General features: G+C 40.8%; 1 protein-coding gene across 1 annotated transcript in view; it reads left to right on the top strand.

Moving 5' to 3' along the window:
* Window positions 1-19,664, top strand: part of TRIO (trio Rho guanine nucleotide exchange factor) — a 5,137,669-nt gene that overhangs the window by 3,403,030 nt on the left and 1,714,975 nt on the right. Inside the window, exon 39 of the mRNA XM_044065600.1 lies at window positions 17,450-17,516. Coding sequence (XP_043921535.1) covers window positions 17,450-17,516 — 67 coding nt within the window. The remainder of the gene's footprint in view (window positions 1-17,449; window positions 17,517-19,664) is intronic.

Below are 19,664 nucleotides of genomic sequence, written 5' to 3' on the forward strand. Positions count from 1 at the left end.
TAAGTTGTTGGGGAAGGCTTTGTGTAATGAATATCTGTTTTGAGATTGTCTACTCATTGTGATGGTGCTTTCACTTTGATAAGAAAGTACTGTACAATTTATACATCTGTGTTAGATATTGAGTTCTTGATGACCACTACAGCAAAAAAGAGTGGTCTAAGGAATTATCCATGGTGTGTCGAATGAGTCTTATTGGTTACTACTGTGCTAGACTTGGACTTAATTTTGGATAATGGTTTTGGATGAGTACAATTTAGAAACATCCATCCTGCTTTGGTTGAACGTGTCTTGTGTACTTTATTTTAAAGTTAGGTGATTCAGTTGACTTACTGAAAAAAAAATTGACCATAGTTAGACAGGAGTGGAACTCTCAGTAGTACAATAGCTGCTGCTGCATGTGAAAGGCTATTTCCTGTGTCTTTTGCCAAAATTAATTTCATACCTTTTTGCATCGTGGCTTATGGTAGCTGTACTGATGTAGAATGCATTGGCCCCTGTATTGATTGATGTAAATAGCTTCCTTTTGTTTAAAATTCTTCCATCTTGGGCCCCTTCATGCTCAACATTTTTACTAATGAACTTCATACTGCCTGTAAACAGTCTACTGTAATTCAGTGTGCTGACAACTCAACTCATCTGCACTTCCAGCAATATCTATGACCTTAATACTCTTACCAAAGACACTTTTCTATCCTTTGAAAAATGGTTGTCTGATAATTTACTCATCCTGAACCCCCCCCCCCAAAAAAAAAAAGACTCCTGCTATTCCTCCCTAGTTCTCTCTCACCTTAAGTCTACCTTTCTCATCACATTCTCCAGTAACACCACCATACAACCTGACTCCCACACACACACAGCTTCTAGGTGCCACCATTGATGATAAACTTTAAATTTACCTTGCATATCCTTCAAAGTATTAAAAAAAAAAATCACCAAAAATTGGGTTTGCCTTATCGCAACTGAAAACCCTTGACCTCTAATGCTAGACTCTCCCTGTCACGGGCTGCTCTTCTCCCCTTCCCTTCTCTGTGCCACCCCAATCCTAACTAACACTCAGACTACTGCCCTGGCCAAACTCTCTAACTTAGAGCAAAATAGCATGATTTGTCACAAATATCCCTGATAACTCACACCATTGCCTTGCACTCAACTCTTTACAATGGCTTGAACTTCCATAACTCCTATTACAGTTTCAAATCACTCACTCCATACTACACAAACCATCGTCCCTGCCCTGCTCTCTTCTCCTTAGTATCCACCTATACTCCCACTTGCACACTCCACACCTCTAACCAGCAACTCCTAGACATTTACCAACCAAAGAAAAGTATTGGTAAACTTCTGTACAAATCCTCTGTATCCCAAGCATAGAATAAACTTCCAACACACATACACTCCATTACTCACCCTATACACTTTAAGAAAGAACTCAGACTTCACTTACTTAACACCAAAACTTGTACTTGTAATGACCCTACCTAACTCTACTACTATCCTTTATCCTAATCATCACCAAATTTTCCCTCATATTGCCGTAGCATCTTAATCTACCTCCTGATACCCCTTCCAGCTTACACATGCATTCTCATCTCTCACACCTCACTAGTGTACTGTTCCCAAAATACACACTACTCCACCACTTCAAAACTTTTATGGATTGCTCTGGCAGTAGTATTTTGCTGAATAAGTGCCATAGTGGGCAAAAAAAGGTTTTACTACTATTGTGTATACATCTGCTGATCTGATTTACTTTACTCATTTTCTTATCTAACACTGAATTTTTATGTATTTGTATTGTAAACTGCAATTTTATGTATTATAAACTGATTTTTTATGTATTGTAAACTGACCTTTTATGTATTGTATACTGTCTGTAACTGGAGCTTTTCTCCTCGGATCTCCACTGAAAATGTGTCTCTGGCCGAGCTGGACAAACAAACCCAGTTAACAAATGTCAATAAATAAATAACTCTGTACTTTGTCTTTGTAGGGTACAGGTAGTATGTGTTCCGAGTAGTGGCATAAATGCATAATTATCTAGTATGTTGTTTCTAATGCATAAATCTAGAAATTTAATTTTTCTTGTGAACTTTCTGTGCTGTTAGACCCTTTTTCAAATGGATTAGCAATGTGATGGCTAATTTTTGAAATGATGTTTACTTAACTGGTCTGTTAGATACTGGGCTCTGTTAATGCTATGGGGAGCCTGGTCTGTGACCACATCTTTTCCATCCCTTTGATCATTGCTTTTATTGACCTCTGATGTTTCTTTCTAGAGCCAGCCAGATTTCATATTCACTTCTGGCAAGCACTTATTGCATCATTTGAAACTGTCAGAATGTTGCAACGTGAACTTTGAGATCAGTCAATAGACATCTTCATTTGCTAATATGTAACAAATGCCTCAAAGCTGAGCTGTTTTATAAATATTGTGGTAATCGTGTATAAGGTTGGTATGAGTGGATTTGCATTTGTATTTTCTATTAGGAGCATAATAAGATAGTACATGCCGTAATGTAAAGACAGTTTCTGATTTTATTTTTTCAGGATTGTACATTTTATAAGTTACATCCCTGAAAATTATGAATAGTTAGACATGGTGCACAGAAATTTTGCAGTGTATATTCATATAGCCCTTAATGCCAATGAATAACTACAAACTTTTAACAGGCTGGCTACAACTGAACCAAGTCTATGCTCCTAAAATAAATTCATGCACAAGGTTAGTGTGTCACATGCAGAGGTTTAAGTGCCATCCTTTTTAAGAGCTTTCTCTAAAAAGAGTGAAATATTTTTGGTATTTTTGTGATTGTGCAAATATTTTCACTTAGAGTAATGAAATTCTAAAACTGGTTATTCAAGTTATTATAAAAATAAGATTTTTATGTAAATTAGAAATAAAATTGTGCGGTCTTATTGTATAAAATTTAATATATAATTGATTTAGGAGGTTCTTTTATAATGGGATTGAGATGGAGGGAATAATTTGGTTTGTGCATGAGATCTGATATGTAAAATTACCAAGTCTCTCTTAACATCTTTACTGAATTATCACTTAAGACATAGACAAACCATATTAACGCATTACCAGTTGCAGACATTATACATCACATATATTCTTTTGTATAGTTATCAATCCAACATTACATAAATTGATCAGTTCCTGCCTTCCCTTAAATCTCACTCCTCCTCCAGAACATTATTCATGCATTGCTTCATAATTTCCATTTTATGTATGTAATTTGTTCTACCCTTTTCTAAAGGTCCCACTTCCAGTTTTTATTTCTGTTACAGTTATTAAATACTTCAAATATAATTAGTTTATAGACTTTGATTTCTATTTTGTAGTTATAGCTCTTTTGGAAGCTATCAGGTTTAAACTTAACAAGACCTTACTATGGCTGTGCAATTCAAGTCCTGCATCCCAACTCAAAAAATAATTCTTTAGTTAGTCCTATTTGCTTGCCCAATATTTCTGATAGAGTACTCTGTAGGGAATTTTTTTCAAGTCCCCCAAATCATTACACTTTCAAAACATATGTTCCCAGGTACCTCTTTCTACCCCATCACAACTCCAACATTTGCCACCTCCCCAAGGAAAAATTATTTGTAGTCTGCTTGGAGTATAAAAATACCTGTTCAAACATTTCCACACAAAAATTCTAATCTTCTAGACTTTGTTGCATATTTGGGAGCCGTACATAATGTCCTCCTGTTTCCTTGTGAATTGCTTAGCCGATCTCTGTTCTCATCTGAATCCTGTAGTTTGTACATTCATAGATTGTTACTAGGCTAATTACCCGGGAGGAGGCCTTTCTAAGCCTAGACCAGTTTTCCCGAAAGAATAATGCCCTGCATCTGAATAGGCCTTTGAGATCTAGGCATTTATAAGCTACCTGTGTCCATAAGAGGATGGGGGTGCAGTGCCCAGTTCCTGTTCCTTTTCCCATCCATCTCTAGATTTGCTTTAAACTGGGTAGTAGATTAACTCCACTTCACATGAATGGGAAACCTGTTCCATAGGCGGGGCAGTCTCTGGGACCCATCTTTCTCTCCAGCATGCTCTGTTTAAGTCGCAGACAAAATTTGTGTCCCTAGACTTTGTATTTCTGGTGCTCTTTGACTTATGAATATGTGGGAGAGCTGTAAGTGTGGGGTTTGCAGATGTCTTGTAAACCAGGCATAGATCACCCCTCAGCAATCTGTAAGAGACTAAGTAGGGTGAAACTGTTTTAAGGTGCTCTGCATAAGTTGGGCTTGTTTCACCTTGTATTCTTTTTGTAAGGAACCTCTGAGGTGGCTGTAGTTGCTACATATTCCTGGTACGGTACATACCAAAGGGAGCAATGTATTCTGATTGGTCTTAATAGGCAGAGTACAGTGTGGCGATTACCTCTTTTGGCCTTGATTCCATAACCTAACTGATAAGTTGCACAACCTAAAAGGATTTCTTCACCACTGTGGCCATCTAGTGGTCAAAGTTGAGGCTATTGTCTACTTATGTACCCGTGTCTCTGACCACTGGGTAGACTCTTGGAGTGTGTTATCATAGTAATTAACTGGAATGGCTAACTTCCCCATAGGGTACAATTATGCATTTCTTAGCATTGAGTTTAAGACCATGGCTTTGGCACCATTTGTTAGTCAGAGATGGACCTTCTTGAAGAATACTATTGTCTGCAGGGGGAGTCGTTGATAACCCCCAGCTTGCAGTCATCTGTTAACTTAGTCAGACATAAACCTTTAACATGTGCTTCTATTTCAGAAAAATAGATGCCCTGAGGACTCCGCTAGTGACTGGCCTCTTGGTGGAGATGGCTTCATCTATTTGGACCTTCTGGGTCCTATCAGCGACCCAGTTTGCTAACAAGTGGGCAGTTAAAAGGGTTTATACCTAAATTAGTGAGCTTGTCTTTAATGCCTGAGTGGGGTATTGTAGCAGATGCCTTGAACAGGTCAAGGTAAATTGTGTGCACAGTCTTACTGTCATAATGCTTTGGTGACTTTTTAAAACCCACTAGATTTAATATGCATGACCTTCACTTAAACCCAAACTGAGATGGGTCCATCATTTGCAGCTATGTCTTCCTTTATCATGTCCATGATGATTCTTTCCGTGGTCTTGCATATGAGGCTGGTAAGACTTGTGGGCCTGTAGTTGCACGGATCAGTGGTTGGACCCAGTTTTTGCAAGGGGAATGATTGTAGCAGTCTTCCATTCTTTGGGCACAAAACCTGACTGAAGGTTCCAGTTGAAAAGTGTTTCAAGTGGATCAGAAAGATCCTGTTTCATGCTATTTATTAAACATCCTGGGATGTTATCGGGCCTATTGATGCTTTGTTTTTGGCCTTGAAAATTGCATTGATGACCTGTTCCCTAGTAATGGTTGGGTGGGATTGTGGTATGCGGAATTTTTTCTGTGCTGTCAGTGGGAGGGAGTAGTTGGGGGAGAAATTTGAGCTTTAACTGTTTGTCAAAAGGTTGGCAATAGCCCGTGGTTCATTTGGAATGTTGACATAAGTTCTGCATATTGTTATATATTTCCCTGAGGTTATGGACATAGCTGTAGAAAGCCTTGTAGCTGTCCTTTAGAAGCTATTTTTTCTTCAAATTTAGCCTTTGAAGTATTAATTAACTCTCTTAGCTGCTTGTTTAGATTGGGCGGGGTCTTTTAGTATGTATGGCTTTGTTCCTCCTATGCTTGGCCAAGACTTTTTTTCTTTTGTTGTGGAACCAATTGGTACTTTGATTCCACCAGGGTGGCTTGCCTTTTGAGTTTCTTGTTTTTAATATGATTGGGCACAACTCACTCTATACAGCTGTCAGTATGACTGTACAGAGATTTTGTAAATAGCTCAGCATATGCTATGATGTTTACTGAGTTTGGGCGTACAATTTAGCCAAGGTATTTCTTAGTAGAGAGAGTGTTCCTAAAGGTTTTTACTTATGCTGGATCCCCAGATTTAATTTTTATTTCAAGTAATACTGCCTTATGGTCAGATCTGATGAGTGAAGACATTATATTGGGTGAGGAACATTGCCCCCCCCCCATGTTCATGAGTACAAAGTCAGGGATTTTTGTACCCTGGTAAGAGAATGGACCAGCTGCTCAGGATGTTAGTATTAACAAAGTTAAGGAATCACTGGGCTTGTGTATTAGAAGTGGTGTAGGATTCCAAGTCTATAGAAGGATAGTTGAAATCCCCCATGAATATTGTATTGGATTGAATGGTGAGGGACTGTAGTGCATACAGATAGGCAGTATGGGTTTCCAGGGACATGGAGGGGGACCTGTCGTCGTGCAAATATTTTATATGCTCTACTAATTATCACTTTTATTTTTTTAGCAGCAGCTTGTGTTCTAGATTCGAATCAAAACTCTGTCAGAACAGGTCTTTCACTTAAGATTTCCTTATCCCTTTGTTTGCCTGTACTCTGTATGAATTCCTAATAGAGAAGGCAGTCTTTAGCATGTAGTCCAAATGTCTTCTTGGCCTCTTTCCTCTCTCTTACCTTTCCCTCTCTTGTTGTTTGTTCCTAATAACTTGGTTCATTTGTCAGTTTTCTCCAGTAAATCCCAGCAACCTCTTGCCTATTATCTATAGCCCTAATTGCAGTGATCCCTGCCTGCAAAATCTTTCACCATTTTCATTTTGGCTTAGTTCTTACAATATTTTCTCCTACTTCATGAATATAATATTCTGTGTGGTGGTGATTTTCCATAAGAATCTGGATTCAAAATCCCAGTCTCTATTTCTTGAATTTCCCCCTGCTTCATCATCACTTTCCACTTTGAATTATAGCTTTCTGCTTACATTAAGTATATGAGCCTTAACCGTGTAGCTCTAAAGTATCCCTTCAAATCGGGTAATCCTAAACCACCCTGTTCTTTTGAAAGGATCAGTTTATCCCACTTGACTTTTGCCCTTTTCCCCTACTAACCTCTGCAAAATTTTAAATGAGAAGGTATTTTGTTTTTTGACCCATGAAGATATGAAATGCTCAGGCTGCTTCATCATGCAAGTAATTACCATCCTGGCATATGGCTCACAAATGATCATTCAGGGAGCAGCATCGTGAAAGGGGCATGGCCTGGTCAGCAGTTTAAGGAAGTGTACGGACAGCAGTGTGTAGATGTGGGTGTGGCTTGTTGGGGGCAGCAGTCTAGGAGCTGAGAGTACAAATCTGAAAATCCTGGCTACACCCTTGTATATATATATGTGTATATATATATATATATATATATATATATATATATATTACACACACACACACTTTTATGTTCACTTATTTTATATACCTCTAAATTCATTCTATTTATTTACTTTTACTGTAAATTATATGAAGCAATTTCCTGTACCAACTTGAGTTTTTGTTTTGTTTTTGCTGAATAGCTGCAAGAGTCTTTCCAGCTAGATTTTCTCTTCCATTTCTGGTTAGTTTTCCATTACTTTTTTCCCAAATGTCTTCTTTGCAGGCACCCAGACAGTGTAATTACAAACCAGTATTCAAATTGTACCCATTTTAGTGGCTTTTCTTTCCTCACAGGTGCAGTTTTTGCATTAGGGGAACTCTAATCAACTCGATGATCAGTGTATAGCTATTTTGGAAGTCTACACTATAGAGATCTTTATGTTCATATACCTGCTGTCATGTTGAATTTGCTCACACAACTGTAATATTCTTGAGCGCATGTCATTTAACAGGACTGTGACTTGTTAGTTATTCGTTATGTTGTCTATTAAATTATTTTTGCTTTTTTTTCCTGCCAGCTGTGAAGCCTTCATAATCAGTCTTTTTAAGCCTTTTGTTTCCCCAACCAATGTTGTTGTTCATGCAGACAAGGGTGTGATTTGCTCAATTTTTGTCATCCTGGAAGGAAAAGCATTTCTGTTTGTTCACTAATCCCACTTCAGGTAGCTGGTAAAAGTTCACATGGCACTGCAGGGCATCCATCTCCATCCTGTGAGTGCTTTCACTGTCACATTGAGGACAACCGTCACTGTCTTGGCATCACCAAGCCCATGTACCTCTTCATCCTTCACAGCATAGGTTTGTCCTTTCCCTGATTTCATAGATTTATGATTTGGGTTTACCACAGCCCAGACACATAAGGTGTGTGTTCTGGTTGTATGTGTATGTCTTTCAGTACATTGGTGTCGAAGCTACAATTGTTTTCTGGCTTGCCTGTGCTGCTCACTGGATAGGATTCAGCTCATCACAGCCCTGAATTAGATAAGTCAGCTAGTGGATGGTTGCTTATTACTATTGACTTTCTGTTGTAGGTCAATTAAGGTCTCCTTCCCTTTTTGTTTCTGCTACCACTTACGAATAAATGAGGTGGGTGAGGATTAAGAACCCTCCTTTTACTTATGTTCCTCTGGCATTGATAATAGGATAGTGAAGTTGAAAGATGGCTCACAGGACAGTTCTGCAGAAGCTTGATTTGCTGACCAGTAATAGTCCATTTGTGGTAAGTGTAACAAAGCATTTTCTTTTCATCTGCAAATTCCAAAGTTCTGATCAAATGTTTGAAAATGTGGTGTGGTAGCCACTATCTGTGTACCTTTCTTGGGGGTACTGGTGCAGAGTAACAAAGATTCAGCCTGTGCAGCATGATTCAGTAATACTGGTGCTCCTAAAGGCTAGAGTAGTGACTGAGATATCACTTAAAGATGCAAGATTTTGGTCCTCCTGATCATCTTCCAAGTGGGATGATCATTCTGGGGGAAGCTTCTTTTTTCTTTTGACAGCAGTAATGGTATCCATAATAGAAAGCTTTGTGGGTTGGGTGAGTCTGGCTATTCTCCCTGTATCACACAGTGTTGTAATATTTTACAAAACCCCTTTATTCAGATGTGCTTTTTATGAAAAGTTAGGAGAGAGTTTTATTTTCTATCGAAGCTGGTCCTTTAATAGCTAGCATCTAAAAGTCTGCATTCCCTGGGAACATTTTTAAAAAGTTTGTCTAGGGCTAAATTTCTCATATTCCATATTAAACTGGTATTGGAGGGGTTAATAATATGGAAATCTCCCCCTTGAGTGACATCATGTGCAGCGAAAATGAAAGGCAGATCACATAAATGTGTTATGATTTTTATGGAAGATACCAGTGGTGTATTCACTGTCAGAACTGAAGAGCTCATCATTGCCTTTAGAATTTTGAGGAAGAAATCCGGTAGTATATAAAACACTGCCATAATTTTCTGTCTATGCATGCACCCTTTCTGCCACCTGGCAAGTCCACTGGCTCATTTTGAATATATTTTGGTGTCAGACTAGCTTTCTGTTCACAGTATAATTACCGATGTTAAGTTGTTCATCTCACCTTCGTTCTTGCTGTTTGGGTTCGGAGCCGATCCTCTGCTCCTACTCAGCCATCTTCTATAGCTCGAGAGCTGTTTACTGGCTCGAGGCTACCCCTTATCCCAGAATGTCCAGCGTCAGCTACCCAGATTTCGTTTGCTGCTTCAGCTGCAAGGTTGCTTCGTTACTGGCTCAGGCTTAGTATAGTTGTTTCTATTATTATAATTGTTGTTTATTCTTAAAAATTTGTAAAGTTTTTTATCAAGTTTTTGTCTAGATATATTACTTTATCCCTTATCGCTTTCTTGTGTGTTGTAGCTTTTTTGGCTGTCGCTCCATAACTCGCAGGCCTTCTGTTTCCCCTGAACTTGTTTAAATTAGAGAGTCTCCCCCTTCCCCCTTTGGACAGCCGTTTAAATTAGAGGCTCTCCTTTCTGTTCCTTAACTGTTTACAAAAAAAAAAAAGACTGTTGTTTTTTAGTTTTGTATTATAGCATTTTCTTATTGTTGTTGTGGTTGTTAGTAAAATGTCTAAAGATTCCAAGGTATCTGGCTTCAAAAAGTGTGACTCATGCTGTCAGAAAATGTCTCTGACAGATGGGTGCACTAGTTGTGTATATTGTTTGGGCGCTGTTCACCTGCAGGACTCCTGTTCTATATGTCATGCTTTTAGTCCAAGGGTCCTGCAGGAGCGCAAAAACACATTAATCCTTTGGGGATTATTGAAGCCTCGATTCGCCGGCTGAAAGTACTCAGCCAGCGAAATCCCGTAAGTCTGTCAAGCCGTCGGCTCCACCTTCGGAGCAAACTCCTTTACTTGAGCAACCAAGTATGTTGGTGCTGGCTGGCAAGGCAACTCCTCCGTTGGCTCCATCTGCTATTTTGGAGCCGTCTCGGAGCCATAAGAGACTGAGGTCTCCATCCTTGGAGTCCATCCACTTGGCACCTCAGTCACCCTTGTTGCAGTGTGAATGTAGCCATCATTCTTCCCACTCCTCTCGATCCTCTAGATTATCGGATCATGATGTGGAGAGAGTAGTAAGGTTGCTTAAGTCACAGGCACTGGCAAAATTACTGTCCAGCCCACCTCAATAGGTATTGGTTCCAACCGCCTCTATTTCTGTTCCTCTTCCAACTACATTTAGCTCGGAACTAGAGACCATGGATCCGCAGGTAGTAGAACCGTCGGCACCGATCATCATTTCTCCTTCGGTTCCGACGTCGGCTCTGATTACCTCGATTGTACTTTCTATCGAGGGATCTGGGCGCTGGGGCTGTCTCGTCGGCTTTGGGGGGGGGAGTGGCATCGCACCCTTGTCCAACCCCATTCTCCCCTCGGAGCTTCAGCGCAGGTGAGCTCGGCTCCAACATCGGCCTCAGAGCAGTCACCCTCGACGAGGAGAAGGACTTCTGTTTCTTCGGAGCCGGAGCTTTCTCTGCCTAGAGGTCGGGACGCCTTTGAGTTCATGTGGAGTGTGCTGTCGCCCGAAACAGCTCCATTGGCTCCTCCCTGCGTTGTGTCTGTGCCAACCTCTACCCCTCCTCCAGACCCCAAGCGTAGGGAACCTATGCCCCAGGACACCCCATTGGGTGATCCCTCTTCTTCCGAAGCCTCCCCTGATCACTCTGAAGAGCCTCCCCGGAAGAAGTGCAAGAGGAAGCACATAGACTCCCCTGAGTCTGTCTCCTCAGATACAGACATGGATGAATCAGAAGGGTCCCCATCTGAAGATGTTTCCTTTTCGGACATCCTTGAAATGCTTAGACAGAGGAGGGACTGGACTTCCATAGCCCCTACTAAGGATGAGTCTGTATACCTGTACGCATTCGGTTCCCGACCTTCCACCTCCTGGGTATCTCCTCCTTTCGATTCACTCATGTCTGTAGTGGCTTGAAAGGCTTGGTCAGCTCCAGATTCTGTGGAACCTACTCCAAGGAGACAAAACAAATTTATTACAGCCCCCCAGGACAAACAATTCATCTCCAAAGGTGTGCCCGTTGATGCCATGGTGGTAGCAGCAGCCACCAAGAAAGAGCAGAAACCTCTTCATCTGTTCATCCTCCAAACAAAGAGTCTCGGACGATGGACAGATATGGAAAGCCAATGTTTGCTTCAGCGACCTTTTCAGTGAGGTCCCTGAACTATCTATGCCATTTTACACGTCTTCAAAGGGGTCTCCTGAAAGAGCTTGGAGATGCCCTTCAAGATCCTACAGCTGAGGGAGTACCAGCCAAATTAGCTTTTCAGCTTGCGACTCTTAATTCCATAGTCAACTCCTCCATGAGGCTGATTTCCTATGCAGCCGATGGAGTGAGCAGAGCCGCAGGGACAGGTGTGGCTCCCAGGAGACATGCTTGGATGCAGCTGTGTCAGTTTTCAGAACCCTTTCGAGCATCCTTCACCAGTACTCCCTTTGATGGCTCCTTTCTCATTGGGCCTCAGGTGAAAGACACGTTGACCAGGTGTGAGCAGGAAGGCAATAAATCTCTTTGCCGTGGGAGTCCATTTTTCCACCCCTTTCCAGATCTTATCCCAAGGGTCAGAAGAGCCTGAAAGATGTGGTTCCGAAAATCCCAGGGACCCTTGCCTGACACGTGGTGATTTTTCCCCCCAGGGGCAGAGGGGGAAACAATGAGACACCGCCCTCGTGGCAGAGGGGGACCGCAAAACCAGGGTGACAGAGAAACCTTCTCTGCCAAGCCCTTCCAGCATCCCTGAAGGGTTGCCCGACTGCTCACCTCTGGAGGCAGTTGGGGGAAAGACTTTCGCTGTACCCAAAAGCCTGGCAAAATATAACAAGAGACAGATGGGTACTATCCATTATATCCGGAGATTACAAAATTCCCTTCCATCAATCCCCCATAGAATCATAAAAGCCCATCCCAGATGTCTCACCCAATCTAAGGGATCAAGCAGTCACAGAAGTTTGAAGACTGCTAGAAAAAAGAGCCATTCAAGAGGTCCCCGCAGACCAACTAGGATCCGGAACTTACTCAAGATTCTTTTTACTACCAAAAAAGACTGGGGACTGGAGACCAATACTGGATCTCGGCAGATTGAACAAGTCTGTACAAAAAGAGAAGTTCCGGATGGTGACACTGCAGTCCATTTTCCCTTTTCTGGGTCAGGACAATTGGATGTGCCCGATAGATCATCAGGACGCGTACTACCATATCAAGATGGGCAGACGCTCCAGGAGATTTCTTCGCTTCTGGGTTAGGGGCCAGTCATTACCAGTTCAGAGCTCTGCCTTTTGGTCTCACTTCAACCCCCAGGATGTTCACCAAGTGTATGGCAGTAGTCATGGCTCACCTGAGGCGTCAAGGATTTCAGGTGTTTCCCTGTCTAGATGACTGGCTCCTGACTGCTACCACCAGGCATCAACTCTTAGAGGCACGGGATTATACAATCACATCATGCACTCAACTAGGTATCACAGTAAATTTCGAAAAATCTGCCTTGTTGCCCTGTCAGTCTATCACATACATAAGAGCAGTATTAAACACAAAAGAAATGTTTGCAAGATTACCACAGGAAAGAGTTTACACTATTCGTCAACAAGTGTTAATTCTAATGCAGAGCAAAAGGATTCAAGTCAGATATGTCCTCCAAGCTCTAGGCTCCATGGCAGCTGCCATTCTTCTTGTCCCATTAGCGTGTTTCCACTTGAGAATCCTTTAGTGGCTTCTTTTCACACAGTGGTCTTTCCAGCAGCTACCCTTGTCTCACATGATCCTGATCACAGAAACATGCAAAAGGCACCTTTCTTGGTGGATGGTCTCCCCACTAGTAATTCAGTGCAGACCTTTCATACAACTCCCTCCGGTAGTCACAGTGACCACAGACGCCTCCCTGATGGGATTGGGGGGGGGGGGCATTGTCTTGGCAGGACAGTCCAAGGCACTTGGCAACCCTGCGAGTACCATCTGCATATCAGTGTCCTAGAAATGAGAGCGGTGCTCCTAGCGTTGCAAGCCCTTCAAGACTCTCTTCCTTCCGGGACCATTGCAATCCAAACGGACAACATGTCAGTGGTGTGGTACATCAACAAACAGGGCGGGACTAGGTCTTACCCCTTGTGTCGAGAAGCACTCAGACTGTGGCAATGGGTGATTTCCTCCCAACGTTTTCTGATAGCAACGCACATCCCTGGGAAATCCAACGTCATAGCACACAGGCTCAGTAGAGCTATCCTCATGCCTCACGAGTAGTCTCTGAATCAGGAAGTTGTGGATCTCATCTTCTGCAAATGGGGACAGCCTTGCTGCGACCTATTTGTCACTCCTCTCAACAACAAATGCAGCAGCTACTTCTCCCTACTTTTCAGGTCATATACCCAGAGATGCTCTAGTCCACCATTGGCCTCAGGGACTCCTTTACGCTTTTCCCCCTTTTCCCCTAATACCAAGACTCATACAGAAAGCAAAATCATTTGGGTTACAAAGTGATCCTCATTTTCCCATATTGGCCTTGACAGATATGGTTACCGTTCCTGCACCTCCACCTTCTGGATCAACCGTGGATTCTGGACCCGGTTCCAGATCTTCTGATTCACCAGTCAGGTGGATTGCACCATTCCCTTCAAACTCTCCAGCTCACAGCTTGGTTTCTCCACTTCCAACCTTAGCCAGGCTTTCCAGTATCTCCCCAGCAGTCCGTGATATTATTGTTTCCTCACATAAGTCTACTACAAGGAAAAAGTATGCTAGTAAATGGAAACTGTTTTCTTACTGGACAGAATCTAGAAATTTGGATCCTTTCTCAGCCCCAGTCCATGAAATTCTTGAATTTCTAGCACAACTCTTTCAGTCTGATGTGGCTTCCGCTACCATTAGAGTACAGCTAGCTGCCATTTCGAATTTTCATATCTGTATGTTTAATTCTAGCATAATGTCTCACAAGCTCTGCAAGGCCTTTATGAGAGGAATATCTCTTCTTAGACCCCCAGTTAGAGATCCTCCTCCTCCTTGGGATCTTAATTTAGTTTTAGCTTCCTTAATTTTGCCTCCCTTTGAACCGGCAGCATCATGTTCCTTAAAATTTCTTTCTTGGAAGACACTTTTTCTGGTTGCTATCACTTCAGCTAGACGTGTCTCAGAACTTCAAGCACTGTGTTCATCCTCCTTACCTGGTGTTTCACAAGGGCAGAGTTTCTCTGAGGACCAATCCATCCTTTATTCCTAAAGTCTGCTCAGTGAACAATTTAAATCGATCCATAGATCTCCCAGTTTTTTTCCCAATCACAGCAACAAGGCAGAATACAAGCTCCACCAATTGGATGTGCACAGACAATTGCGTTTTTACCTCCATAGAACTAAGGAACTAAGAAAGTCAGACCAGTTATTTCTTTCTTATGCTTTCAACAAACAAGGCCATCTAGTCTCTAAGGTGACCTTATCCAGATGGTTATCTGATACTATTGCCTTTATTTGTCAGTTACAAAATAAAGAGCTACCAGCTAAACCAAAAGGTCATTCTACTAGAGCATTAGCCACCTCTGTAGCCTTTCAGTCTAGGTTGCCCATAGACTCAATCTGTGCAGCTGCCACTTGGGCAAACCCTCACACTTTTATCTCTCATTACAAGGTGGATATGGTCTCCCGGAGCAGAGCTTCCTTTGGCTCTACTGTTCAGAAGAGTCTGTTCCAATGAGCCACATGGGATTTTAGGTGCTAGGGACACTGTCCCAAACAGCAAGAATGAATGCGAGATGAACAACTTAACATAAAGAAGTTATGTACCTACCATAACGTTCCATGTTAGTTGTCTTCCATCTCACCTTCCTTCTTGCGTCCCTCCCTCCTTCCTCCTTCCTAGAGGATTGTGAGGAGTTCCTTTTTGTTTTCACTGGCTGAGTATCTTTTATTACTTCACATGCCAGGTAATTTATAACTCTTTCCTTGTTTAGGTGTATTGGACAACCAGTTTTTAGGTAACTGGTTACTTTACTTATGTCTAGTGTACGCTATCACAAACGAGATCTGGGTAGCTGACACTGGGCATTCTGGGATAAGGGGTAGCCTCGAGCCAGTAAACAGCTCTTGAGCTATAGAAGATGGCCGAGTCGGAGCCGAGGATCGGCTCTGAGCCCATACACCAAGAAGGAAGGCGAGATGAAGACAACTAACGTGGAACGTTATGGTAGGTACATAACTTCTTTTTTCCTTGCCTGACAGCTGTGAACAGATGGATTGATTCTGAAAGTGAATGATAGATAGTTGGTGACCCTTAAATAATTTAGAAGCTCTCAGAATCTGAGTACATCTTGGCCGGTATTTATAATTGCCTGCGCAAATGCGCTGGGGATATTCCTGATGCGTAGTAATGAGCATAGCAAAGGTGAGATTTATAGAAGCTATTTATGCTCATGCAAAAGCCTAAAAATAGTGAGATGCAAATGAGAAATGTTGTAAATCGTAGAATGCTAATGAGGCAGTTTCGCAATTCATAGTCCAACATCTATGCGGTGCGCACATCCCTTATTAAATGCAGTGCTTCACCTTTGACATTAGAGTTGCAGTCTGTGAACTTGCGCCCAGCCATCCCTTCAGTAGTTTGTCCGTGACAGAAAAATTATTTCCCACAGCAACCCCTTCATTAATTTGTATTAAGTATGCACAAGTACTAAAATGGCACAAATTATTTTGCTGAGCAATCACTTCATCGGTATTACCATGTATGCACAAGCACTTCCATGATACACAAATGAATTATTTCCCTGTGCGATCCCTTCAGTATCGTTTCCTAGTATACACAAGCCAAACACCAAAGTGAAACATTCACCCAGGCATCCCCTTCATTAATATGTCCAGGTATGCACAAACACTAAAATAAAACATTCACCCAAACTATCCCCCTTCAGTAAAAATGTCCAGGTATGCAGAAGCACCAACTAATTTCCTCACTAATCTCGGTATTCTCCCTGAAAACTGTTGCTTACTAATGTAAGTTCAGGGCTATTTGCACACTTTGTATGTAGATGAGCTCATTATAGATTCATGCCTGTGAGTCTAAGTCATATGTATACATGTAAATACCTTTAACTGCTTAATAGCTTTTCCCCTGTCCTTTATGCATTAAGCATGTTATGCTTTTGTGATAAAGTGGGCACGTTTACAGCAACTCCTAAACATCTTAGTATACATGCTTACAGTTCAGGACTTGCATATTCATGTAGTGCTGCTGTTCACAGATCACCACTACAAAAATGCGAAGCCCTGGACTGTGAATACCGCCCTTAATCTTATTAATGTTGGGAGAGCAAATTTTCATTTAGTAGTGTAGATAAATGTGGTGAATCTTATGGTTTGCTCATAAGAGATGACTGTATATTTTTAGAAGTCAGGGGCATCTTCTCATGTTAAAAAGCTGCTTTCTGAAATTTCTCTGGTGTTATGCTTGCAAGGTACCCCCGCCACAAGTGACAATATGCTTTGCCCTTTTGAGTAATTTCATGCTGCTTAAATATGTTATGCTGCTTGGGGGTCTGTGCCAGATTAGAGTGTATTGTGCATTCATACTGTTGTGAACATGAGGACGCCTGCACAGTACATCTCTGAGTGCTTTTGCACTACTTTGTTCTCATATTTGTAGTAGACAGTACTACCAGCACATTTATTTTTAGTTTAGTAATCTCTTATATTTTATTATGGGAAGGTTTAATATTGTGAACTTAGTGAAACTGGCACCACCCAAAATTAAGCACTGATATGAATGAGCAGTTGGTGTAGTGCATGTCAGCAGTCATGGAAAAGTAAAGATGAATCGCTTCTGCTATTGAACTGCTTTTTGATAGTAATACATGCTTTACAGTGATAGCACAAATTGCTCATCATGCAGTTATTTAATTGTGTTGCAGTGCATTGAAGAAAATGACAGCTGTGACTTGCTTAGATAGCCATGGTGGTTCATTTTAGTGCAACTACCGAACTCCTTTATTCAGTAATCCTGGGTTTTCAGCATGCTTACTGATTACTCTGTCCAGTCCACATGCACATTTTTGGAATAGTAAATAGCTTACATTGTACAATTATTAATTTTTTACATGATTTATTGGATTGCCTATACTACTAAAAACCAAGAGGATAGATTAACTGTTTGTTACATGTATTTTTTGACAACTATTTTTTGTCTTTTGCTAGTTATGTCTTGCAAGAATTATTGGAGACTGAACGGGATTACGTCCATGATCTCAGTGTTGTCGTTGAGGTACGTTTAGTGAGCATTTGCTGATTGGTTACGCATTTTAACTTTTATTTTTGGATACTTGGTATTTTAAGCAGTGTTTTCCAGTGTGATATTTGGATACTAGACAGAGATCTACTGCCAAGTTTTTGTGCTTCACTAAAAGGGAAAATAAAAATGATCTTTGTAGAGAGAGGTACTGATAAAATATATTCTCAGTGGCTTACAGTTCAGTTGCCACTTTTGTCTGTACTGAATTAAAAACAAGATTTCAGAAGACTATTTTTTCCCTTTGCAAACTCTGATTTAATTTGTGTTTTCATAGTTACTAAACTGTTCAATTCTAACAACACAAAGTGTTGCTCATTTCCTTTACTAAATTAATGAGTTAATTTCAAGCATGATACCTCAGCATACTATGCTTTTTCTTTAACTGAATGACTGAGCATCCCATATATTTTTCCTTTTTTCATCAGCAAAATGCAGGTCGCAGTCTGCAGACACAGAATACATGTCAACGTAGTTGTTTAACCATGTTACAGCATTGATCCAAATGGACCATTTTCAGGCTAAACCTGGGAGAAAGTCAAGCTATTTAAAAGCATATTTCCCAATGAAGTAACAAACTCTGATTGCTCTTCACAAAATTGTCTCCTCTAGTACTCTAGAGTCTTTTTTGGTGGCTTCTTTGGTCTTTGGTGTCACTTTTGTTTGAACAGGTGATGCCATGTTCATATGAGTGAGCTAGCCATGAAAAAGTGAATGCCTTTGAGTTAATTATTGAGTTATTTCACTGGAAAGTCTATAGGGTATGGAAGAATGAGTAACTGACAAGTGTAAACAGCTGCCTTATGGCAGTGACGCTTTTAGTTAGAAGGTTCACTAAATATTAAATCATTGTCATATAAGTTGTATCTATTCTTAACCAATGTTTCCACATTGTCGAATTTACTATAATTATTTAAACTAGATGGTTTGCATTATATTTGAAGGTTGTAAAATTGTTGTTCTTAAAATGTTTTGGTAATGCTTTGGACTTTTTTCTAAAATTTGTATCTATCCACTTGGAATTTTCTGAAAATCGAATGTCACAAAGTAAATCAAATTAACTTTAATTATTATTTTCTTAAAAAGGCAACAAATGTATATGGAAGAGGTTCCCCAAATGGGACTTTCTGCCAGATATGACGCTATTAGACATTTAATGCTCATGTGAAGCCTCAGAACTGCTTCTCCTCATGGCAGCAAGAAAGTTCTGAAGAAATCTTCACTCAGACTGCCAATTTCCCTCCTTGAGGCTGGCAAATCAGCACTCAATTGGAAGTTATGGTAGGGAGCCAAAACTTTGTGAAGTTGTCCAGTTGTTGTTTCCTGAGATGGGAAAACAGCACATGTAGCCTAAAGCTACTGCAGAACTGAGGAAGCTATTGTTTTGGGTAAGTGCAGTATGCACAACAGTACTTTATCATATGCTTGTGTTAGACTGCCTCCCTGCTAGATGAATTTAAAATCATAGCCTTAAGTATGACGAAGAAGGGTAGCAGTTTAGGAATCACCTGAAAATAGATAAATTAGCAAGACACAGTTTTACAGCCTGTGTCCTTTGGACTAGCTCAGGCAAGGTTGGTTTCATTATCATTGGTAATATCTTAATCCCTAGGGGATTAAATACTTTTATATTCCCATAGAAATGGGTCCGTCCTTTGTATATTAGGTGAGGGATTAAAGGTAATTGCTATGAATTGTGTGCTGACTACATTAGCTTTATAATAATAATATTATTATTTGTAATACCCATTTGTTAACCAGAGCATGCAGTCCCTTTTCGGGGGGGGGGGGGGTTAAGTGACTTGCTCAAGATTGTTCAGAAGGCATATGAGGGCTGAGGGAAACACTGAACCACAAGAACTAGAGCTAACATCTTTATCTCTCTGTGCCAGTTGTTGGCTTTATAATCTGAGACATTCTCTGACTTTAGTAATCCTTTAACCTAGGTGTATTTGTCTTTGGTTCTGTAAGACGTCTGTAAAACATCTTGGAAAAAAATATTTGACAAATTAGATCAGTTAAATCCCTGGGAATTGCATTATCTGTATTACTTTGAATTAGAAGTCCCATTTAACTTGTAGGTTCATAGGTAGGTAGTAGGCTGTCGGCCCGAGGGCCAAAGCA

The sequence above is a fragment of the Protopterus annectens genome, chromosome 3.part0 (assembly GCF_019279795.1).
Source record: "Protopterus annectens isolate FY-2018-M chromosome 3.part0, PAN1.0, whole genome shotgun sequence".
Classification (NCBI taxonomy): Eukaryota; Metazoa; Chordata; order Ceratodontiformes; family Protopteridae; genus Protopterus; species Protopterus annectens.